The sequence below is a fragment of the Opisthocomus hoazin genome, chromosome 1 (genome assembly GCF_030867145.1).
Source record: "Opisthocomus hoazin isolate bOpiHoa1 chromosome 1, bOpiHoa1.hap1, whole genome shotgun sequence".
In the NCBI taxonomy this organism is placed as follows: Eukaryota; Metazoa; Chordata; class Aves; order Opisthocomiformes; family Opisthocomidae; genus Opisthocomus; species Opisthocomus hoazin.
Genome location: NC_134414.1, coordinates 144,956,607 through 144,981,884, shown reverse-complemented (window position 1 = coordinate 144,981,884; position 25,278 = coordinate 144,956,607). Strand labels below are relative to the sequence as shown.

Genomic DNA, 25,278 nt, shown 5'->3' with positions numbered 1-25,278 from the left:
TTCGGGATCCCGGGGGTCGGGGCCGGCCCCGAGCACGCAGCGGACCCCGTGCGGAGGAGACCCCCGCCGTGGGGGGAGTGCGGGGGTGTTAGGCGAAGGGGGCAGCGGGGTTTGGCTGCAGCCGCAGCCTGGCGGTTCCCAGCGCTTCGAAGGAGCGCAGCCCGCTGGCTGCGGGATTCCGGTTCGGGCTTCCCATTCAAACAGCAACAAAACCAGTAATCATCGTTCATCAACATCCATCTTTCTGACTTTTTTACGGCCTCGTAATTGCCTCCCCCTCCCCCCTTCCGTGACAGGCAGATTTATGCCCCGGCGGCAGGGAGCTCCGCCGCCCGCCCGGCACCGCCGGCTCCTACGGGAAGGGGGCGCGGACCGGCGGGCCCCCCCCGGCGCGGTGCGGGCCGCGGTGCGGTGCCTCCTCCGCGCCGGGGACGGGCAGGGCCGGCCCAGCCCTTCCCTTCCCCAGGCGTCGGTCCGGCCGGTTTGAAAGCGGGACCTCCCCCCCCCACCCCGTTCCCCTCCAGCCTCCTGCTTCGTTATGGCCCCCAGCACTCCCCCCCCGCCCCGCCGCTCCGTTTCGGTGCGTTGCTCTGTTGGGGCTCGCGTTTGCTGCCGGGCGCTCGGCAGCCTGCTCCCCCGGGGAGGCGGCGGGGGAGCCGGCATCGCTGGAGTTTTCGGCGCAAAAGGGAAGGGTTCTGTGACTCTCCCGGCGTTGTTCGGGAGGGAAGCGCTGCTGCTCGCCCTCCCCAAGCAACCTCCCTGCAAGCCCCTCCCGCAGGTCCCGCTCGCTCTCCCCGCAGAACCTCGCAACTTCTGCCCCCGGGTCGCTGGCCTTTGCGTGGGGGTTCGGTGGTTTGGGTTGTTTTGGTTTTTTTTTTCCGCCCTTTCTTCTTCCCCGCGGTCCGCAACGAGCGGGAGGCTCCTTCCCGCAACCCCGCGGGCCGGGACAACGGCGGGCAGGGAGGCAGTGGCCTAGAAATTAAGCAGCAGTTCTGCGGTGGTACCTCTGCCTCCCCCCCGCCCTGACACTCCTTAGGATTTCCCCGCGTCTCTCCCTCTCTCGCACTTTCTAACAAGCTTTCAGTTTACTGCCCCGCCCCCCCCCCAAGCCCGAGGTGGGCGCTCCGCAGCCCCTCATCCGCGGCGGGGGGCGAGCTCCGCGCTCCTCGGAAACGCCGGCGCTGCGGCGGGGAGCGCCCCCGGCCCCCCGGCCGCCCGCCGCTGACCGCTGCCGGGACGAGGTGGGGGGGTGGCTCCCGGCCCCTGCCCGGCTGGGAACAAGCCCCGGGGCGGGGGCCCGTCGAGGCCACGGCCGGCGGCGAGGCGCGCACCCCGCGGGGCGGCGGCGGCGGCGGCGGGGGGGGGGGGGGCGGCCTGCCGGGCCGCGCTGCCTCCGCCGCGGCGGGAGAGCTGGCGCCGCCGGAAACTTTCCCCGTCGCTGTGCGGCGGCTCCCTCTCCGCGCTGCTGGCCCCGGCGGTGAGGCTGGCGCGGGGGGGAGCGCGGCCGGGAGCTGGCGGGCGAGGGCGGAGCGGGGCCGCGGGGCTGGGGCTGGCTTCCCCCCGGCGCCGTGCCCCTGGGCCTGGCCGGCGCCTGCTTGCTGGCGGGCCGCTACCTGCTGCGCGGCGGCGTGCGGGCGCGGGCGGCGGCGCTGGTGCTGGCCGCCTGCTGCGGGGGGGAAGCGGCGGCGCGGGCGGCGCTGGCGGCGCGGGAGGACCGCCCGCTCTCCCTCGCCGCCGCGGGGGTGGTGCTGAGCTGCCTGGCCGCCGTGACATGGCCGGTGCTGGCGCTGAGGCAGGGAGTCCTCATGCTCGCCGTGACTAGCGCGGCCAGGACCGCGTCCCTCGTCGCCTTGGAGAGGGTCCCGGCGTCCTGGCGGCCCTACCTGGCCTACCTGCTGGGGCTGCTGGGCATCCTCCTGGCCGGCTGCGCCGACCGGCTCTGGCCCCCGCGGCGGGCCGCCCCCCCGGCGGAGCCTCCCGCCGCCCCCCCGGCCGCGGACGAAGCCCCAGTCCTCAGGCGGCGGCGGCGGTCCAGCTCCATGATCTCCCCCGAGATGTCGGGCGGCGGCAAGACCCACCGGCGGACCTCGCTGCCCTGCATCCCCCGGGAGCAGGTAGGGCAGGACCGGGGCGGGGGGGGGAGGGTGCCCCAAACACTTCTCTGGCGGCGGAGGCGCGGGGAGCCGGGCCCTCCCGGCGGAGGGGCCGAGCACGGTGCGGGCTCTCCCGGCGCCCCGCGGAGCGGAGAGCCCCAGGACGGGGCGGGGAGCGGGGCTCTCCGGACCCAGCCTGACTTTCCCGGCTGCGGGCGACGGGAGGGGGAGAGCTCGGGGTTCTCTTTCGCAGCCGTCACCGGCGCCTGCTGGGGCGAAGCCCGGTAGAAAGTTTCGGCGGCCGGTGCCCGGCTCTCTCCCTCGGCGCTTCCCAGCATCGCTGACGGGCCTCGCATTTTCAGCCCGGTGGTTTGCTGGAAGGGCAGCTTAGCCCCGTTAAACTCGCTTGAAAGGGGTGAGTGTGCGAGCCCGGCGGCTTGCCTTCGGCGGGAGCAGCCCCTTCCCGGGGTGACAGCGCGGCCCCCGCGGCCGGCCCGCGCGGCGCGGGCTGGGCTCTGCCCCTTGGCTCCCCGGGGCTGCTGCGGGACCGGTGGGTCCCGCTCCGGGGCGGCGGGGGGGCCGGCGGGAGGCACACGCGGTTTGTCTCCGCCGGGTTCCCTGTCAGGGGTCGTGATTTGAACCGGTGGATGAGAACGTGCTCCGATACCAGCGGTGCGGTCTTTTGAGTGCACACCTCAAAAGAAAAAACGGGAAGAAGAAACAAGCCAACAGCATTATCTTTACTGCACAGCTGTATAGGGCCCTGCCGCGGACACAGGGTCGGCTTAGTTCTGTGCTCAGAGCGTTTTCTCTGGTATTTTTGAGGGTATAGTTTGCCCCGCAGAAGGCTGGTTCGATGGGTCGGGTGTAACCGAGCGCGTTGAAAGCCAGCGCGACCCTCGCTGAGCAGGGGGGAAAGGGGGAAAAGAAGTGGCAAAGGGTGTTAAGCTTTCTTTTTCAGTTCGCATGGAAAGCGGCTCTGCGCCGTGGTCAGCTGAAGCGCATTGCCGTGCACCAAGGGTTTGCTTTCAGGTCGCTCGCTGGATAAGCGGCTGAGTATTTTCCAAGCGATGGCATCAAACCGTACGGTGTGGGTGGCTGGTTTGCTGCTGGGCATGGTTTGGTTACATCCCTTTGTGGTTGGTTATGACATTTTTTTAGAAAAGGGCCTGACAACCTTATATACTTGAGGCTTATTTTACACAAATGTACTTATTTATTTAACGTTTTTGTTCAGATAAAATAAATATTTACTGCAGTGTCCAGACAAATACAGCATGAAAAAGTACAAAGCTGACCCAGTTCTGACTTTAGTAGGAACTGAGAGGGTGTAAGAATAATTTGTAGATACAGTATCTAAGGCAAGAAATTAAAACTGTTCATACTTACTTGATGACACTAGGTATTTCTGGTGGTTTCTTACAATAATAACTTTTAAAGGTTTTAAACATATTTCCACCCATTCTCTCACTTCAAATACAAGCAGCTTTTCAGTTAACACCTCTAAATGTAATCATTCGGAGACAGAGCTCACTAATTTGTGATCACATCATTCTCTTTTCTTATGGAGGGAATTCAAATCATCTGTAGATACCAGAACGTTAAAACGGTGATGGGTAACAAGGCAGATTGCTTTCCCCCCCACCAGTGGTGTGTTAATTGGGGGACAGTGGTCAGCTTTGCCCCGAGCAATTCCCGCTTCCAAGCTGCGGAGCTGGACTGGAGTTTCCTGGCGATTGTCCAGTTCACCCGCTGCTGCAGGGTTTTGGCAAATTTCTCTTTCTTTTGTTCTCAGTCACTATTAATCAATAGCGAGATCTGGTATTGCTTGCGTCACTGCGTGATTAGAAATGGATGACTACTTTCGAGTTTGGGGAGGCTTTTTGTTGGGTTTTTTTTTTTGTTTTCTTTTTAAGCACAATGTGGCTGTGTGTGTGTGAACTTTCCTCCCTAAAAGCCGTCCTCTTAAATAAATGTTAGCAAGATAGAAAAATGGAAAAGCTGAAACAAAGCTCTGGAAGGACCTTGAAGAAACGCTGGGAGAAGTGGGACTGTCTTACAGCAAAGTTTGTGTTTATAGCAAAAATCAGCTCCCCATAGACTTAAAGAAACCATAGGTAAATGTTTCTCTTTTGGACAGTTTTTAAATATAACCTGTTAAAAATAGACACGAGGGCTTTGTAAACAAAACCAGGCCTTCCCTTACCCCCTGTTTTTAAAAAACATGCCCTGAATGTTTCTGGTCTGAAAGATAGTTTGTTAATACATCTGGGAGCTGCCAATAATTTTCATCAGGAAATGGATCTACTTTATTGCTTTGAAATACATGCTTTCATTTGGTGAGTAACATTAGGTGAAGTTTTAGAGACGTTTCCCATTGCCTGCTGTGTAATCTTTCCTATTGCTGAGCATTTAATTAAGCTTTTGTTTTTCCAGAGTGTGATTCCCTCCCTGTCTGACTTTGTGATACGAGATTCTACAAAAGTCCTGAGTTTCTGAATTTATCTTTTTTAGTCACACACATCACAGTTGTTACCTGAATTTTTCCCTACTAGAATAGTGAATTGAATCCGTGTGGCCTAGTGATGTAAAGGACAGTGCCAGGAATTGCGAACTAATGTCACAGATAGAGGTATTAGCATATTTACAATTAAATTAAAAGTATTAGCATATTACAAAAGGTATTAGCATATTTACAATTAAATTAAAAAAATTAAATTAAAAGAAATACTTCTCTTTAAGCTGCTAGTAGGAGTAGCTGGAAGTGCGTATGTCACTAAATTATACCTTCTGTAGAAATGTCTCATCTTAGTTGCTAATCGGTCCCCAAAAGAATTAAACCAGGAAAAACTGTTTCGTTAGAAACCCCCCGCCATCCAAAATCAAACCACGCCAAGATATAACCTCCGATTGTTGCTGAAAGTGCTCTTTACTGGTGTTTCCGTTAATTCTGTTTTTTGTGATTGATTTTTGTATATGTTCTCTCTCTTTCTCAGCTTTGGTGAATTCCTTGGATTAAAAGTTTCCAGTTTGGTGTGTGTGTAGACCTCACTGAGAAATGTGTGCTTGGTAATAGCCTGATCCTGCTCCCAGCTGAGTGTTGTCTGCCTGTGATTTCATCAATGCTGGCTGAGGATGCTCAGCTCCTTGAGGGCTCACTCACCCACATTTGAACGAGGCTGCAGAGAGAAATTGTGAATGGATGGTTAAGATGGTGAATGAATGAACAAATGAATTTTTTTTTCCTGGTAAAATGCACAAGTACCTCCAGGGTGGTGGCTTTTGGATTTTCTTTTTCACATTTTTGCAAACGTTGCAAACGTTTTGCAAAGCGTGGAGAGGAGGGGGGGGGATGTGGGTGTGCAAGTGTGTTCTGTGTCTTGGTGTTTCCCGTTAAAATGTTATATGGCCTGTGTGTTCTGGAGCTTGTACGCCTCAGATCTGCGTGTGTTGATCTTGACGCACAACAGTCCAAAGGGATGATGTCGCCTTGGTGGGTAACATACTCCACAGGAGATAGTAGCTGGACAACTTTAAACCGTGCTGAAGACTCCCGATTCTGCTCTTAAGCCTTCCTTGTTGTTTGTTTTGTTTGGGTGGAATGGGAAGCTTTCAGCTAACTTGGATTTATTACAAGTGTGTGCTAAATGAGCTACAGCAGCTGCTGCAAGTAGTTCAGTTTGCTTGGCCTTTTTAGACTTATTTTTTTTTCCATAGTCAGAAGACTGTCACAGGTACAGCATGCGTCAGGGTTTGAGAACCAGTTCCCAAACCCGTGGGTGACACAAACCCATATGAGAAGGCACTAGCGAGGTGCTGAGTCTCACCCTGCTGAAAAGCCCCGACCCGCGCAGGAGGTAGCACCAGGATGGAGGAGTTTCTGCTCCAGCTCTGATGTCTCCAGCTGCGAGGCCAGCAGCTCCATGTGTAAACTCCTGTCCATGTCCTCTGGCTCCTGGGGCAGAGAGGGCTTCCACCGATTTTCCTTTCTTCTCTTGCTTTTCTATTGTCCTGCTTCTGGGCAGCTGGAGAAGTAGAAAGCTGTTTGCCTCACTGAGGGACACCTGAGGGTCTGTCACTTGTTTTTAATTGGTTTGAGACTTGGTAGCTGTTTCATTCTGCCACATCTTTCCCAGCCTGTTTCTCCTTTTTGAAAGTAATTTTTTTCAGATAAGTAACTTTGGTGCCAGGCTGCTCTGTCTTCCTCCAGTGACAGCGGAGGTGTTTTTGCTGGATTTGACCATTTCTTGTGGGGTTCTGGGTGGTGACTCTGCCTGTTCCTCGTCTGTAGCCTGGGAAAGTTGCAATCCGGGACTGTCATTATTGCTGCCTGTCCGCGGAGCTGAGAAGACAATACTGTAACGGTTCACATGGTCAAAGATACCTCTTCAGGGATAAGATCTAAGAAACAGAGGAGAAAAATAAATGTATCTGCTGGGTTTTTTTTCAAGGGAAAATTAAGGCTTTATTTGTTCTTCTCATTGTTTGACAGCGAGAGCTGTGTAAGTGCCAGGAATATGTTGTTTCTCCCCCCTTTCCTGGCTCTCCATCATTCTGTCCTAAAAAAAGGACAGATGTACCTTATCTTATAACAGTTTTTAACACTATGTATCCTGCCTTCTGGCCTGAAAATAAGAGAGAACCTAGTGCAACATACAGAGCTTGAAAATTTCAGATATTATGTATGTGAAAGTTATGGTCTCCTATTAGACACACAGTGTTACATTCTGTATACCTCTGTCTAATAAGCATTATTGAGCTGTAATTACTCTGACAAGATTTGCTGGCATTGCCATTTAGGTCACTGGAAACCGAGGAATACTGAGGAGTTATGTCATCTGGTGACTTGCTGAAACCCAACCGTGTAAATTATTTAAGTAAGGCTCCAGGAAAAATCACCCAGGGACTCCAGACGTAATACTTTATTTTCTTTTGCATGGCTTCATTTACGCAAACCCTCTCTACTTGGGGGTTTTTTTTCAGTTTTTTTTTTCCTTCAACCTCACAAAAATGTGAAAACTGCTGCTGAAACTCTCACGATTGGTATAGAATCTATTTTTGTCAATCGGTTAAATCAAGAAATGTATATTATAGCATATTGGCAAAAAAAGTAAAACACAGTAGTGACTTTCTGCTCTTTTTGCCTGAAGTGTGAAAATGCGAAGCTGGGGAACTGAAAGAAATCCTGTGTACGCTGGGTTGTCATGTTAATTAAATAAACAGCCAGAACAGTGACCCTGTGTATGAAATGTGTTTTGAGAAGCTTGTTGGGGGTTGGAGGGGAAAAACAGTGACACATGATGTTTTGGATGTTAACTGCGAGATTTGTATGAATTTGTCCTGACCTGCTGTTACTGTGCGGGCGTTCCAACTCTTTTTTTGCAAGAGACCGAGAAATAGCTGCATTTTGCAAGTTGAAGGAATATTGCTTGGCCATTTCTCTTTAAAAAGTAATATATAAAAAAAATACCCCGCCCTGGAATGGGAAGGTGGCTGAATTCTGGTGCCTGCAAACCATAGGGCTCGAAATGGGGGTGCGCTGACTGCATCCGACATGGCTTGAGAATAAAAAGGATGCTGCGGCAATTAAAGCTTTGAGCCCATTGCTGTGATTTACTTAGGTAATCTAGTGGGAGATGTACAGCTTGACGGGTAAGGGAATAAATGTAAAGATCTGGATGACAAAGTTGGAGGTCGGGTTTTTCTCTGTGTGTTTTTTCTTCTCTGCTTGTTTTGAAAAAGTTTCTTGATGAATTACCAAACAGTTTCCTCAGTTTTTTTCTGTGTTAGTCAGTGTCACTCAGAAATAAAAGCTTCTCCTTTGGATTATGTAGTTTTTCAGGTTTTTGGTGGTGTTTTTTAGTTTTTGTTTTTTTGTTGTTTTTTTTTTTTTAATTTCAACTTGGCTTGCTCTAAGCCCCGCTGCAAGTACAGTGGTAGGATCGGCAGTTCTCTGCACCAGGGTGGCCATTTGAGAAATAGGAAGCGGGGGGGGGGAGGAAGAAAAAAAGAAAAATTAAAGGCGACATCTGTCCCGGTTTTAACTTGCGGGGAATGTCGGTGTTTTCCTTTCCACACTGCGTGCGGAGATGGAGGGAGGGCTGCTGCGCCCCGCTGCCGCGCTCCTCCGGGTGCTGGTTAGTGAGGACCGCGAGCCTCGCGCTGCCCTCGCGCTTCCCTCCCTTCTGTCCCCGTTGCCGGGCCGGCGGTGGCGCTGTCGGGGCCGGCCCCCTAGGGGGCACGAGCGCCCCTGCGCCGCGCGGCCTCGCCTCTCCTCCCGCCCCCGGCCCGGCTGCCAGCGCCGGCGGCAAAATCTGTCCGTGGTGCTTAAGGCGGCCGGTGCTGCCTGCGGCTGGGGTTCGGTGCCGGTTTTTTTTCCTTTTCCCCCTTCTTGTCACGTTTTCCTCTCCGCCCGCCGCGGCTGTGGCTGCGTTTCTCGCCCTGGCGGGGGTGGTGAGGGCGGGCGCGGGGCTGAGGCCGGCGTGTGGCCGATGGCCGGACCCCCGGGGCGGGCGGGCCGAGGGGGCTGCCGTGAGGGAAGGCCCCGAGCCCCCCGGTCCCGGCTCTCTGGCTGTGCTGGTCGAGGGGCGGTCGGCAGAAGGGCGGCGGTAGGTCTCGGGCTGCGAAAAGCCAGCGATAAGGGCGGCTGGAGATCTGGGTGCAGAGAAGCAGCTGCCTCCAGGTCTGCCAAGAATCCAGAAGAACAGGCTAAATCACTATTGCTTTATGTGTTGTGGCACCTATTCACACATATAACTATTTATAAATAAAATAGCGGTGAAGCGCTGGAGTGATCAAGCACTGGAGTGGGTTGCCCAGAGAGGTGGTGGATGCCCCCTCCCTGGCAGTGTTCAAGGCCAGGTTGGACGGGGCTCTGAGCAACCTGGTCTGGTTGAAGACTCCCTGCTCATGGCAGGGGGGTTGGACCAGATGACCTCTAAAGGTCCCTTCCAACGCATTCTGTGATTCTGAAGTGGGAAGCACCACACGGAGAGCACAACAGCAGAATGTGCTGATGAAACAACTGGTCCTTCATTGCTGTTGGACATAGGAGGCAGTTGGATGGTTTCCTAATGCTGTCTTAGCGGTTGCTGGACACAAGATAAAATGTACAGTGCAGGAAAGGCACTGGTTATAAGAGTGTGGTTGGTGAAATTACATTTTTAATTTTGGAACCTGTCAGGAAAAAGACTTTGTGTCAGCTGGCAGTAGTGGTCACCAAAAAAGTCTGCGTGTGTGTGTGAAGTACTATAGTGAAATCAGATTAGTGGCGTCCCGGTGTGGAGTGCTGTGCTGAGTTTTTGTCAGCCAAAATGTATGGCTGGGGTCTACAGATAGTCCAAACCTCAGATCATCACCTAAGAAGAAACGGGAAAGATGTGTAAAAATAGATCTGGTGGAAGAGTACTGAATAGGTGTTTTCCTGAAAATGGAAGACGAGAAGGCAATTTGGATAAAAAGACAAACCCAAACCAACCCCAAAACAAAACTCTTGAAAACCCCAATCCTTTAGTTAAGCTGCAAGGAAGACGTCTGGATGTGTGATACAGAAATACATGCTGATCATGGAACATGTGTGTCACAAGGTGTAAATGAAGCTATTTCTAAAATCCTTAGACATTTGTATTTATTATTTGTTGAAGTTTCTAGGTGTTTTATGCCAAACAGGTTGAGGATTAGAAAAACTGGCTTTATTTATTTTTTTTTTTTAATCTGATACTAGTTAGGAAGAATTTTCCCAGTTTGTTACTCTGTTGTGGTGTGCTTTAGTGACCTTACTGTTTTATCTGCAGTGTGCGTTGACCAGGACCTATCACTGCACGGCTGTGTTTATATTTTTACCACAATTAACTACTGAAAACAGTTAGGGAGAAGATATTTAGGAGCATCAGTACAGCTAAAAGCTCTCCCTCTCCCCCTGCACAAGGTTGGAAAAATATGAAACCTCCACGTATTAGAAATAACTCAGAGCGTAGGTGAGGCCTCCTTGTCTAACGCCTCTAACCTGCCAGTGAAATATGCAGGGTTAAAGTGACTTATTTGCATCGAATATTTTGTGGGTTGCTTTGGTTAGCTTTGTTTTGTAGTAAGAATTTGTGCTTTGGTTTGAATTATAAAACAAAGTAAAATTATATTCTGCATCATTATTTTTTTTTTAATGGGTCTCGTGTGTGCCTAATTCTGTAGGAGTGATGCTTTTCTGATGGTTGCTGAACTCCAGAGACAGACCCTGGTGACAGCTTAAAAGCAACGATTCTTCTTAAACTGCTTGGTCCGCTTAGAAATATCTCAGCCTTGTTAACAGCTGTGTGAAATATGACTATGGTGAGGTCTGATGGAAAGCTGTATCACTTGCTGTGTTTTGAGGATCGAGTCACTGATGGCAGTTGGATTTATGTTTTTGTTTTAAAGAGGATTCTTGTTTCCTTGAATAAGCTTGCAGACTGTTTTTTTTCGTGTAAATGATAATAATGTGGTGGAGCAATTATTACTCAACTTCAAAACTGAGCATTGCTTACTCTGAGCAGCATCCTTCTGACGGATGTTTGACTGAGTTTGTCCATAAGCATGTTTGTGAAATGAATTCCAGAAGGGGAAAGAACTGAGGGTTTAAATGCCACAGGTTAACTGCTTTTGAATTATTGCACTCCCAGCGGGTTGGTGATACCTTGCTAGCATCTCTATATGCTGGAGTTGCAGCCATGGCCCCAGCAATAACTCAAGTTCTTCCTCCCCCTGGAGTACAGACACTTCGGCTGGTCTCTTGCACTTACTTTTGCTGTATAGTTTTAGAAAAAGTCAACGTATGTTTGTGTGTAATGTCATGGAGGATAGGCAGAACATTAATAATTTTTGTTACCTCTGTTACATAAAAATATTGACCCATAGCAACAATGTACACCCCCAAATTTACCTTAAAAGGAGAGTGTGCGGCCGCTGAAGAGGCCAGAGTGGTGGGCTGCCTGCCCTGTGGTGGCAGTGAAGCCACTCAGCTGGCAGTCTGCAGAGGCACCCTCAGGAGTGTTTGTGTTTGCTGTCTGACCAGCGATGGCTGAAGGCAGTCGGAAGGGTGACGCGTGGGTTGAGAAGCTACGTCCGAGCAATTTTTTCTCCGCTTCCATGAGCAATAATCTAGATATGCTCGCCCCAGCTTTTAGTTGCCTGCAGAGTAAAACTTGTGAAATCTTGGCTATGTTTTTATATTAAATCTCAATTGAAATGACAACTGTAGAAAGGTGCAGACTTCTCTGCAAAAGTGTAGATTAAAAAGGGCTGCACAGCCTTGTCTTATGTGTGCTGCCCACCCTTGCCTCCATTAATGCAGTTTCAAGTGCTTTTATGATGAGATTCTTTCTTTCTTTCTTCCTTTTTCTTATTGTAGCCTGTTAGAGCTCACCAGCTAACTGATCTAACTTGGTTTTGCTTGCAGAGTAGACTGTGCTGCTTCATTTCCACCACACGCCCCCAAATGCAGACAGGGCTATTTCAGTATTGGTGATACTGAAATCCTTCCCCCGCCACTCACTTGGTGAGCAGCAAAAAAAGTGTGGGATGCTGGTAGAGTTCTCGGGTGCATTTCTCTTCTGTTTTACTGGTGATGCTAATCATGGGTTACTCTGGACAAGGTCTGATCACTGTATTTTGTGTTGATAAGGAACTGAAGTGTGTTTGGGTGCATTTATAATTGCAAGATAACTGTGAAGATATTTTACCTGTGGCTGGAGTTTTAGTTTGAGTCTGTCAGTGGAGTTGTTGCAGGAATACTTGTGCTGAGATGTAGCTCTGTATCTTATTCTTGTGAGACAATGAATACCTTTGACTTCTCCTGGAAGTCGTTCAGTGATATATTAAAATTTGTATTGTACAAGTCAAGGTTTCTTAAAAATGCTATTTTTCATACGTTCTTTTTGTAGTCATTACTGATAATGTCCTCCCTGCCTCCACTGACTTCAGGGGAAATTGAGAGTGCTCAGTCCTTGCAGGATAACAGGCTGATCCTTTCCGTTCAGTCGATAGTGCAGGAGAAGGGTGCATTCCCATACACAGATCTTCAGAGAGTTTTGTTTTGTTTTTTAACAGCTAACCATTCTTTCATATTTTAGAGAGAGCAATTGAAAGCTAATGTTGGTTGTGCTGCTCGATATCCGACCTGAGACCTTGTGACATGTTTCTGTAGATGTGTGTGCACACATATATCTTCATATATACTTATATCTTCATATATACTTATATCTTCATATATACTTATATCTTCATATATACATTTATATTTTTATGTATATCTGTGTGTATATATACACACTCAAATTAATATTGTGTAGCCTAGAGGCATGGAATTCTTTGATTCTGACAGCACAATCTGCAGCCTGAGTTACATATGACACTGTTCTTTCTGGATATTTACTAACAATTTCTGACGTCTCCACAGGCAGGCATGTTTCTTAATATGCCAACCTCTGTAGCCATTGCTTGGCTTTTGATTTGTTATTGCTTTAACCTTTCTTTTTCTTTCTTGACTTGCAAATGTGTGCCAAGTTTTGCAAAGAAGTTCTTCTTTTATTTGTAAATACTCGAGTAGTGATTTTGATAAACAAATAAATACCTGTGCCTTACAAATGCATGCGTTCCAGTATCGTGTCTGGAACTTGGTGCTGCGACTCTGTTCCAGAGGTGCAAGGCCATGCATGTGCTTTGCATGGTACCTCTGGTGCCTAGACTGACTTGCCGCTCGCTTTAGCTGTGACTTGGAGCTCGGGGCTGGCGGGGCAGGAGGAGCTGATAAAGTCCCTGTGCTGCCCGAGCCGATGTCGGTCTCATGGGCATAAATGGGGGTTTGTTGAGTGTGGAGCTCTGACTGGTCAGAAGTGTGATAAGACCAGCTGAAATAAATAGGCCACTCAAATTTTTAGAGATAAGGATGATGAGCTTTATCTGGTAAAACTTACTCTATTATGTGTAATGGATATGTTATTGCTCATATGTAGCTATTCTCAAGGAAGCTGCGCACTAGTTAGTATTTCTTATGTATTAAGACAGTTCTGAAAATCTATTTATTGTTACAGTTCCCTGAAATTTGCTGCATTTCTGTTGATTCTGAATTCTCTATGAGACTGCAACACAATTTATATGCCATTACCGAGGTTTTTTTCTGAAGACCAGCTTAATTCATATGCAAGTGCCATTCTTAAATGCAGTCCTAATTGTCTGCTGATTACACAAAACTGCAAGTGAATAAACATTTTCTATTAAAGGATTTAATGCTGTAGTTCCCGTGTGCTTGTGAGGAACGGAGCTGTGAGGAAGACTCCACCAGAGATTCCGAAGTTAAAAGGGGAGTAAGGGTGGAAGGAGAGCCCTACTCTTTCCAGTAAAAGACTTGTGCTAAGAGTTGCAGAGCATTCATCTTTCCTGTGACTCGTGGAGAAGCAAACACATTTAATAGTGCCCAGAAGCAGGAAGGTATAACACAAGGTGTGTACAATTTTATTATTTTAGGCAACACTGGCTCTGTACATGCCTCATTGCAGAGACTGTATGGAGAAATCTTTTCAGTGGCAAACAGAAATATTGTCTTGTGTCATGTTAATATACAAAACTGACTTCTGGGTTGCAGAATACAAAATACTAATTCTTATGAAGCTTGCCGTGTTTGTGTCAAGCGGTGTAATAGAGGAGCATCGGATAATAGTGCAACAATTAGATAGAGTGGGGTGCCAGCACTAAAGCACGTATTCCAGTTTAAATTCCACTTGAGGATCCAAGCCTGTTGTTTCCTCTTGGCAAGGCACCTCTGGAGTCAGAGCCAGCTAACAGGAAATACTAGGCACTGGGGCTTAACTGAAATTTAGGACATCTAAAACTAGCTTTCTGGATACACGTGATGTGAGATGGAGGGAGATGGCAAACCCAAATGTGTCTTGGAGAGTTCTTGAACGTTTTTAAGTGAAGTGGTAAAGATGGATTGTCTAGCTCCTTCCTCTTAAACCTATCCAGTCTTTATTTCAGCTTTCTCTTCTGCCATGTGTGGTATATAAACCTAGTCCTAAACTGTGTGATGTTCTTATTCAGGGTTGATAGATGGTATATATTTGTGGATAGCAGTGACTGAGGCATAGATTCAATGTTTTTCATTCCAATATTTTAGCTTCCATGATCCTTGGATCTAGAATTTTCTTTTATTTTTGTGTTATACATAGACAAGAGAGAAGATCCTTAAGATTAACCTTCAGATTTCCTGACTTGGACTGTGATCTGCCACTTGAGCAGACTTTTTGGAAACCTAGAATTTTAAATTCTGTATTCATGCCTGGACATGCTGTCATGTTTAGATCTTTAGATTTTACTGTTCTTTAGGAAACTGCAACTGATCTGTGATCAAAAATGATAAAATTCTTGGCCGTGAATTATTACAACTCCTTAATGGAAGGGAATTTGCGGCTGCAAATATATGTGCTTATTTCGTGTTCTGATTTGCTTTATATATTGTCTCTTCTCAAATGAAAGTGGAAACATAGTGCTGAGGAAAATGTTGATTTTTAAAGTGAAGTCAGTGTATTGAAAAGTTTACTGATATGCACTCAAAAAACCCAGCCCAAAAAAATCCTCAGCCAGTGGGAGCAGTGACAAAAGAGTTTCCTTTACAGTCATTCAATGTACTCATGAGAACTTGGCCTAGGGGCCCTCTGGGTCTTTTATTTGGTTAAGATTTTTAGAGCTGAGATAAAAGTAATGCTCAGATTGCCTTAATCATTCATAATGGCAGGTTAAGGAGATGAGAACTTTAGGCAGAAATTTAATAGTCCAGAAAGTTGCTTTCTATCTTGCCTATGATCTTAATGGATTGCTATCTGTAACAGTGAATCAGTGTTTGTAAGCATAATTATGTTGTACACTATCTTTTAAATGCTTGAATTTGCAGTCTCAGGTGTTTTTAACGAAACTTTAAATATCTAACTTCTTATATATATGTAGGGTGGTTTTTTTTTTCCCAAGTGTTTATTTAATAAAAAGCAAACTCAAGAGAAACATCATGATGTTGATGCCCACATGTTTTGAGTTAGCAGCTTCCTTAGTCCTGCTCTTCTGAATGGTCAAATGTTCCTTTTATGATCTAGGAATGTTTACATCGATGAGCTGATTATGCCCCTGTCATTCCCTATCTTCTAGCCCAGCAAATCTGAAACCCCTTTCCTCTCTCATGGAAGACAGGCTAAAGAAGTTAAGGGTGGGCTTTGGACACTTGATTCTGCTCTCGCACGTAAGAAAGGTGGGTTAGATTTGTTTCAGACTGTCTGTGACGGACACCCAAGAAACACTACAGTGTCGTGTGCTGATACAGTTTTTCCTTAGCTCATCTCACTTCTTTCCCTCCAACCAGATTCAAGAGCATCTGGTGATTTTTTTCTTTGTTTATTTTTGGTTTTGTTTGTTTATTTGGTGGAGTGGATATTTGTTTGGTAACAGTAAGATCCATCCAAGACTTTGAATCTATGGAGATGCCATCTCAGATTTTAGGGGATGATAGAGTTACCTGGCTCTAAGTGCAAAAGCTTGAATGCAAAAATTCATTGGTGCCTTGGAGGAAATTTCCATGCATCAATGACCGATGCACTGGTCACAATATGTGATATGAACGTGAAGGGCTTGTGAAATAAATAGAATAAGAATCAAAGAAAGACAATTTCAGTTAGGCATGGGTAAAATTTCCAGTTAGTGTGTGAAGTCTGTCCTAGGAATGTGTATTAATTGGAGAAAGATGCCTGCTGGTTTTTCATTTGTTATCACCAAATCAAGAAATGCATTTAGTTGATTGCCACTGTTATTTCCCCCCTTCCTCTCTTTCCTCAGTCTCTTAATTCTAATTATATGTGTGTGTGTGTGTATATATATATATATATATAGTCCTTCGTTTTCCATAGACTGTAGTGGCCTTTCACCTTTTGGGACTGTTTGTTCTGAAATATGGCGGGAGCGATAGTGCGGCTCGTGTGACATCATAAACATTTGTGTTGGCAATCCTTCGTCGTGGAGGACTCTGAAGTCTGACAGTGGTGAAGATGACTAAGTAGAGACAGATTTATGTGGAAATCTTATTAATACCCATAAAAGAGAGAAGGAAGGCATAAGAAATTTGGCACCAAATAAACAACCAAAAAATGCTCTGTTCTTAGAAGCATTTGGCACAGCTCCATCATGCCTTTTGTGGGAACTGGCTTTATGTCTGGCCTAATCTTGACTTGTCTTTTTTTTTTCTCCTTTTTTTTTTTTTTCCTTTTAAATATTACTGAAGACTTCCACTTTCCCCAAACTTTCTCACAGTAGAATAAAATTAATTTTCACTTTGGTAATGCACAAATCAGTTAATTATTTCAATGACAATGTAAAACAGATGTCTTGCCTTGTTTCTCAGCAAAGATTTAACGGTGGCCTTCCTGTGAGATCTTTCACTGCCACCAAATGTCCCTGGATCTTATATGGTGCTCATAATCAAAGCAGTTTACAAAGAAGGTAAAATATTTTTCAGCTACGGTGTGTGATGGCTGGAAATACATTGTGTCAGAGATGTGAAATCATAATTCAGTTTTCTGGTACTTGGATCTAAAATTTACCCAGGCTTTTAAAGAACAGGGTCTGAACTTCATAGCAGAAGTCCGGCTGTTCGTAATGGTTTTTATGGTGGATGGTTCTGGTGCGAATTCCCTTTTTGATTCGGATTTCTGGAATCAGGAAGTTAGCAACTAATTGAGCACTGTGTGTTTGCTCTTTCCTGTGTATATATTCATTTTACCCAGCCTGTAGCTCCAAGAGTCTCACGGGATTCCCTGCCATTGCTGTCAAGGCTCCGAAGAGCAGTGCCCTGCTTGGCACACCCAGCAATCCTATATCATGTTTGCTGCTGGCAGCAGAAGTCCCTCTGTCATACTGCTGGAAAGAAAACCTCCTTTGGTCTTAATTCAGTTCAGCCCCGGGGGTGGTGAATATTGAAATGCGTGTGCAACAACAGGAGAGAGAGCACAGTGCCTGTTGGCAAAGACTTGCCAGCAGTCAAATGAAAGGGTCTTCATAGCAGGTTTGATATTGGCCTTGGGAGAGGTGCCCGTGAAGCTTGGTGCGTGCTAAGGCACATACTCTTGTCTGTGCAGCTGCAGTAAGGTTTTCTGCTTAGAAAATTCAGCTTGATTTTCACTATAATGTATAGTATGTACAGACAGAATTCTTTTGTAAATGAAATACCTGCATGTGTTCTTTGCGTGTGGGCAGAGCTTTTTGTCCTGAAAATTATTTCTGATATTCTGAACACTGTTTCTTCCCTGTTCCTGTTGAATGTGTAATAGAAGCAATTTCTGTTTTCCTTTAGATGGTTACTGTAATGACCTAGGCACATAGTTGGTTGAGACGTTGTGTTTTAGATCTTCAACTGATCTATGTACTAGTGAGTGTCTTTTACTTTTTCCGTGTGTGTGTTGTTTTTCCCAGCATGTACGATATGCCGAGCTCACTCCTGATGTGAGCACATGCTGATTTGCAATAGGAAGCAATGAATTAGCTTTCAGGGCTGGCTTATGAGCAAGATCTTGTTTGTTTACTTCTGCTTCTTGAATGCCTGCAGTTTTTAGGCCTGCTGTTAGCACTGTCGCTGAAATTGTGTCCATTTCAGAAGAACCAAGCAATAACAAAATGAAGAAGAAAATAGGAGAGAATCCCTGTCGGAGTGAGAAGATCATTTGTATCTTTTAATGTTTGCCAAGGTAAAAATCTTCACCACGAACTGTTGCTTATGGACCTCGAGAGACAGCTCCCATGCGCTGGTCTTTGGTCCCTTTCCCTCATCTGGTAGCAGTGGGAAGCATCCTGCACTGAGCAGTTGTGGGTGGGACTGAAATCCTGCAAATGGCTCTTGGCGAGGAAGTGGAGTTGTTATCTCACATTTGAAGTCCCAGGGCTGTGCTCCGGAGATGGTGGCACTTACGGTGCTCCTCAGGTTCCTGAGATGGTGTAGCTCTTTCTATTAAGACTTAGTAAGATTTCAGAACTGCCGTCTCCACCCGTCCTCTACTGTTCTTGCACTTTTGCATCATTTTGGAGAGCAGTAATGCTGCAAGAAAACGAGTTTCCTCGGGCCAGTGGGTTTTATTAAGTGTCTTTGTCAGGTGCTTCCAAACAGCGCTGCTGGTGTTGAAATCTTTTATTCCTTTGGTGTTTGAATATCAGCTGGCAAATTGGTGTCCCCTCTGCTAATCTTGCTTAGCATTTGTGTTGTTCTCCTTACTTTCAGAAAGCTGTGTAGGCTTCTGGCCTGATGTAATGAGGTGTATCATGTATTCAACTTGTGCTGAACTGGGTGGGCAATAAGGGCATTTGGCATCTCACAAGAATGTATATACTGACAGATTGATCCTGTGTTAGCTTTGATATTAAATGTTGTTGTGGAAAAGCTGTAGAAGCTAGTGTTATTTCTTGCTGGGCCAGAGACACAATTAGAAGATGGGTGCTGAAGTTGTTAGCTCTGTTTTAATGGTGAGCTTCTCTGAGCTGCTTACTTCTGAGTTAAAGGGTTGCTTTATATCTCTGTAGGTTTCTGGGAAGCTGAGAGTGAGGAAAAGCCTGAGAGCTCTCCCAGTTGGGTGGACTATATCTTGTTTGCCATACTGGAAGGAACTGAAATACTAAATCGAGTGAGGTGAATTAGTGCCGTGTTCTTCTTCCGTCCCGTCTAACTTCCTTGCTTCAGCTGTGTAATTTACCCGAGACCAGCTAGCTTCAGCTGGTGCAAAATAAGTGTGCAGAGGTTTCTGGATAAAATTCAGTTTGAAAGGAAGCATGGTTCTCAGTCTTCTCTTGTTTGCCATGGAGGCCAAACGCATTGCATCCGGTCTCTGCTGGGTGAAGCCTGGAAGTCCAGAGTTGCCTCTGAATTCTTCTCGTACTTTACAGCTCCTCCCTGCTTTGTATATACAAACAACATTCTTTGAGAGGACTAGAGGGCGGAAATGTCTTTGAACAAAACCCGTATCTTTTCTGATATGTCAGAAGATACCAGAAAAGAATAGTGTGCTCTGTGTCTGCTGGTAGCTGATTTCTTTTCAACCTATTTTTTCTGTAGGAAAAGAAGGCTTGGTTGGATATTAGGGAAAAACTTTTCTGACAATAACGATAGTAAAGTTCTGCAACAAGCTGTCTAGGGAAATTTCATGTGCGTACGTGAGAGGTTCTTTTAGAACAGCCTTTTAGATGTTTTTCCAAGTGGGTCTAGATACCTGCTTTTTCTTAGGCAAGCATAGTTGTTGCTGCCAGCATTTCCCCCCAGCCCACACCTCCACTGCCTACATCTGCTTGCAGGCTGTCTCCCCCAGCTGCTGGCCAGCATCCTCATGCAGTGCCAGTTTCTCTCGCTGCTGGGATGCAGAGCCCAACCAGTAAGCACTGTTTGTGTCCCACTCAATGCCCAGTGTGCAATGTTAACGTTACTCTGGAGCTTGCAGTCTAGGTGCCTGCCCTTAGGCAGGCTTGTGTCTCTTCTGCTGTTGCCCTTTCTTGATTCAGGAGTTGCTATGCTGTTTGATTTGCATTATCAAGTTGTGATTGGTGGCAGACTTTTCTTTTTTTGTCCTTCCCCTTGAATGATAGTGTTCAAGTCCCATGTAGGCTAATTGGTCTTCATTTTGGCCGAGCTACAAGCTGATTTATCAAGTCCACTTGTTAGATTAATGCTTTTACGGCTGCCAAGAGAGTGCTGCATGGTGTAAGTGAGATGGAGCGGCCAGGAGTTGTTAGGCTTTGTGTGTAGGGTGGTTTCTTAGCAGCCAGATAAGAGATAGCAGTTTGAAGGACGCGACAGAGCACCGGAGGGCCGGACCTCTGGACCCTTGCTCATGTGAGTTAGCACCATTGGACCTGGGAGAGAGCTCTCACAGGAGGAGGGGCCTGGGGATGGGTGCATGTAGGGTACAGCACGTTCTGCGCATTGCAGCCAGCCACTCAGCCCAGTAGTTCTTGTCTGCTTGATTTTTGATATGCTTGTTGTCAGTTCGTTTTGTGTTTTTTTTTTTCTTTTTCCTTTTTAAAGTCATTTCAGTCTGAACTAACTGGATGGTTCTTAAAGGCTGTTAAAATCTCAGCATACCAGCTGTAAAATTGCCTAATCAACTCCGGGAGATAACCTTTACTGGGGGAGACCTTTGAATACATTGACTGTTGGTAGGAATAGGTCAGATGCCTCCAGGTAGTTTCTGGGAAGGGAGCCTTGTTTTCAAAGCTGTATCTGCCTGCTTTGTTAAAAACTAAGTAACTGGTTAGTGGGACCTGTAATAAAAGTTGTCTTTTGCATTTGTGCTAAATCCTCTTAAAGAAAGCAAGTAACTTTCTTGTTAATGCTGCTCAGCATAGACATAAAGCAGCTGTTGTGACTGTCAGAGGCTTTAAGGAAAACTTCAAATCGGAAGTAGTTTCTCGTCCTGTTGATGAAATTCAGTGGGCTATGGCAGTGCAGTCTGGTCTCCAGTTTCTCTTTGGAGTCTGGAAAGTGTTTTGAGGTTGGGCCTGAGAACTAGTTCAGAAATGTGTTTTAAGTGGGTAGGAGACGCCTGGGGGAGATAAGCTGTGACAAGAACTAAGATTTTCACAATTCTCCAGTAAGTCAAATGATAAAAAAAATATGGAGTTTTGCTGTATTGAACTTGAAGAATAAATCCCTTCCTTCCTATGCTGGACTCCAAAATTCAGCAGTGGAAATACTGGAGAATGTCATTTGGGAGCGATGCCGACCATATTGGTGGCTTAAAATACCTGGTTTAAACTACTTCCAGAGAATGCTATAGCTTTGAAAGTGCAAAATTGAATGGCTTTGAATTAGGCTAAAGCTTCTTCAGATGCCTCGCCTTCCTCCCACTGAGCTGGGGAAGCAGAACAAAAAAAAACAACAGCCAAGCAGACAATACTGCTCAGGCTGATGCTTCTCTTGTTCTGGCACTTCCACTTGGGAGCCTGCAGTGGCTGCAGGGCTATTAATGGAATTACCTCCTCGACGCCTCCGGCTCTGCCCTTACACGTCGAGGTCTGTGTGGTGTAAGATGTCCTTGGGATGCTGGGCTGGCAAAGGGGAGAGCAGGGTCGTGCTGTGACAGGCACAGTAGTACAAGTGCCAATGAGACTGTTCAGGACCAGGGTGATGTTACATAGGGAATCTGATTGCAAAATGTAAGTGTTTATATATAGAATAAGTAGATATGTATATTTTTAATTGATGTGTGGGTACATGCAGGCCTATTAATAGATGAAAATAAGGAGGGAGGAGAGAGGAAATCAAGCACCACAGCTGTGATTTATCAAGATTGACATGAAAACAAATATTATTCTAGTGATCAGAAGAAATTCTTTGCAAAGCATGTACAAGAAAGGTATTTTAACCCACCTCAATGATTTCCTGCCCAACTGTATCCGAAGAAAATCAGACAGACTTCTCCCCCTGCCCCCCCACCAAGGGTCACTTCCAAATAACTCCTGCTCCCCTCCTCCGTTTCTCTTGACGTTGGGGTTTTTGTTTGCTTTGGATATTTTTCTTCTCTCTGGTCAAACGCTTCTTAAATTATTTTTGACCTGGTGTATAAAACTGCATCTAAAAAGTGCAGCTAGGGGGTGAGGAAAGGATTTGTTTTGGCATTTAACGGTAAGAAGTACTGACGCTGAAGGAGAGAGACACACGCGTGTGCTGCTTGGGGCGGTGCGTGCCTGGCTGACAGGGTGTGTGGCTGCTTTTTCAGTGGGCTTTGCCCGCCTTTCCCTGATACTGCCTCTGCTGAGGGCCGGAAGGCTAGGCAGACCTGGAACGCTAGCCTGGTGTGCTCCATTTAGTGGTGGAGGAGGTGATTCACGTCGGTCTGTTTTGGTCAGTCACTGCTGAGTTTGCAGCAGGTGTTTGGCTGGAGACTTTTGCACAGGAGGCAAAAAACCTACCTTTACCCTCTCTACGTTGCAGCTGTTTCAGTTTATTAAAAATCTGAACTCCTAATAATTGTATGGGAGAAAAATGGTCGGGCACCATATGTAACCAGAAAAATGGAGAGAAGTGGTTTAGGTGAAGTCACCTGGAAGATGCCTGTTGGGCCAAGGGGTTGAATCTGACTCTTTAAACTTTGCAGGTTCACCTTGCTGAACTTCAGTTGCCTGAGGGCGACGCTTTACTTAGGACCGTGTGAGTCCCTAAACTTCTCTTGCATTCAGTTATTTTTATCTTTGTTATTAGAAAGGATTTTTCTAACTCTGTTTAACATTCCTGCTTCAGTTTTCTGTCAAAAATGGGAATTAAGGAAATTCAGCCAAAGGCCTTTATTAGGTGAAAAAGGAAAGGGAAGGGGGGAGGGGGGGGGAGGAAAAAAAAAAAGGAAAATACTACAGAAGTGGATGCTCTACTTTCTGCTGCCCAGAGAAGTTTCCTATTTCATATTGGCAAAAACACTATGAACGCCTTGTGCTAATAAGCCTTCTCTCTCAGTGTGTATCGCAAACCACAAACATACCATTTATCTGCATGGAATGATATTAATAATTTGAAGAGTGACTAGAAATAAAAACAAATCTGTTTAACATCATCCATGACCTGACTTGATTAAAAAGAATTACCCCCTTGAAAAACTATTCAAATGCTGTTTCTGAATGAAACTGTAGGTGATAGTAGTGGCTGATAATGCGAGACAGAAAAGCATTTGCAAGAAGCGTAACCATGAGTTTGTAGCCGTACTGAGCCTGTAGATTGGAAAAGAATGATAGGTGAGGGCTAGTCAAAAGACTTCACGTTGGGGCTTTTAAAGTTTTTTCTTCTGTGATCTTCTTTACATTTAATGATGAGATTGGTGTTTTCAGACATTGATTTATCTTCTAAATGTGTTTTGAAAGGCTAGATTGTGGAGAGACGGGAAAGATTGAGGGACAGCTGTTTCTGTAGTGTTGAAATGCAGCTTTGGCTCCAGCATTTAAAGGAGTCGGAGGTTTTTGCAGGAGTCTGTGGTTAAGGGGCATTTTCTGCTGCATCACAGGTGATCTGGTCTCATGAGGAACGCAAAACACTTCTTTGGGCTCCTCACTGACAATTAAAAGCACATTGCAAGGGGGTGTGGGGCTACTGGGCCCCTAACCCGTATTCCCTGGATACAGCAGACCTTGCATGTGGCAGCACATCACTTTGCGGGGCTGTTGAGCCCCGTGTGTTGCAGTACGGGCAGAGTCCTAGTGAAAACCCTGTGAAAGCAGTCTTTTTGGAGCATGTTGGTTACTGAGGCCAGGTGGAAGGAGGGCAGGGAGGGAAAAGAGGCCAGTCATTTGCCTGTGTAGGAGTGGAAGTCAGTGTGAAGGTAAAGGAAATTACTCCTGATGTAGGAACAGGTCAGGAAACTGCAGGCAGAGATGAAATAGCTTTGGGGAACTGCATCAGTAGGGTGCTTTTATTCAGTGTCCTGCGTGGGCTTGGGACTAAACTTGAGTTTGGGCCTCAGATTTGACATCACTTCTTGCCTGCTGCTCAGTTGCTTTTGGCGGTTTACGTTGAAGTATCTGTGACTTCCATTATAAATGGAATTAAAGTGTCATTTCCCCCATCTTTTGCTTTATCAATTTAGATTTTATGTCAGCCTTGGTGTAAGAGATGTTTTGGGGAAGGATCTTGAGGATGTGTGCACATGATAATAGCTGACATGTGGGTCTCTGGTCTCACAAATACACTTCTTCAAGAAACTCGCTATAAGACTGGGGGGGATTTCAGGATGCATTTTTCACAGAAAGACTGAAAGAAGTCTTTTTTTCTTCTGCAATGCCGTTCATTGTTGCAAAGAGCAGCCAGAATCCTGGCTCTTCGCTCTTCTTGTACTCAGATATTCATAACCTTGAGGAAATGCAAATTCTGCTGGACAGGCTCACGCTCACTGGGGTGAAATCAGTCTGTGACAGCACCTTGAGTGTGTCAGTAGTTACGGCACAAACACCCAGTGCATCCTTGGCAGGAGGGAGCCTACGCTGATGCATGTGCTGCCTGCAGGCAGCAGCTTTCCTGAGGATGCTGTTGGTGTGATGCCCCTCTGCTTTAGCCTACTTCACTCACGTTGTTTCTCTGTGTTCTTGCTTTCTCTGCTGGTTGTTAAACAGCAAAACCACCGCTTTTGGTCTTCATTACCAGAGGTAAGTGCATTAAAATAGCTTGTAGGCCTGACAGTAACATTGCAGTTGACATTTAAATCTGTCCTTTTTTTTTCTCCAAACCCATTTTTTCTTTTGTTCTTTCTACTAGCATAGAGATCTGAATTGTGGTGTTTGACTGGTGAACACTCATTCTCTCTCCTTTCTCCAAAGATGCTGCTGAATGCTTTGGTGCAGTGTGGAGCAATTGTTAAGGGTTGCCTTTGGCTTGCTTGGGGCTGCAGGAGCAGCCAGTTGAAAATGAGTTGCAGCTATTAGCTGTGCTTGCTGAGCATCAAGCTGTTGATTTCACTGCTGAGGCACAAGTGTCTGTTCTATGACATTTCATGTTCAGTTTTAGATTTAAAACCCTAAAATGCCTTGTCACTTGTCTCACCTTATCAGGTCAGGCGCGTAACTTCTTTTTTTATGGTAGTGGATTATCCTGCTGACACTCTTGTGTTCTCCTACCCGTAGGAAATACTTGTGTGGTTGCTGAAGGCGGTGGTGCTGCAGTTGTGCTCGAGGCTGTTCCAGTGCAGCTTGTGTTACTGTTTCCTGAACTGCGTGCCTGTGCTGGTGGTATTCGGATTGCTCCCAAAGGCATTAGCAGCCTGATGTGTGGGTGCCCTGGTCCGCTAGAGTGGGTGGAAGCAGGGCTGTGCACACAAGCAGTTAACGGTGGCTCAGCTCTTCAGAGGTAACACCTAGTTCAGTCACCTCAGTTAACTTTGATGGACATGGTAAATTTCATGAAATTAATGGAGTTGCACTCAAAACATTGCATACAAAGAAGTATTTTATGTTCCAGATGTTTTAAATTGCCTCCATATTTGTAAAAGTGTTACTTAAATCAAAGTAACTCTGAATAGCTTTTTGACCCTAACTGAAATTTTTTTTGAACGTTTGTGTTGGGGAAAATGCTAGTAAAACTTCATTCTGTTTGATACAAGTGATTTATTTCCAGAGCACTTTATAAGTGCATGATTTTTACAGAGTTGAAATGTAGGAAATGAGAGAG

General features: G+C 46.5%; 1 protein-coding gene across 1 annotated transcript in view; it reads left to right on the top strand.

The window, feature by feature from the left end:
• The first annotated feature begins 1,803 nt into the window (after positions 1-1,803).
• The window catches only part of PDE3A (phosphodiesterase 3A), a 270,081-nt gene continuing 246,606 nt past the window's right edge, over positions 1,804-25,278 (top strand). Inside the window, exon 1 of the mRNA XM_075440114.1 lies at positions 1,804-2,114. Coding sequence (XP_075296229.1) covers positions 1,806-2,114 — 309 coding nt within the window. The 5' untranslated portion in view covers positions 1,804-1,805. The remainder of the gene's footprint in view (positions 2,115-25,278) is intronic.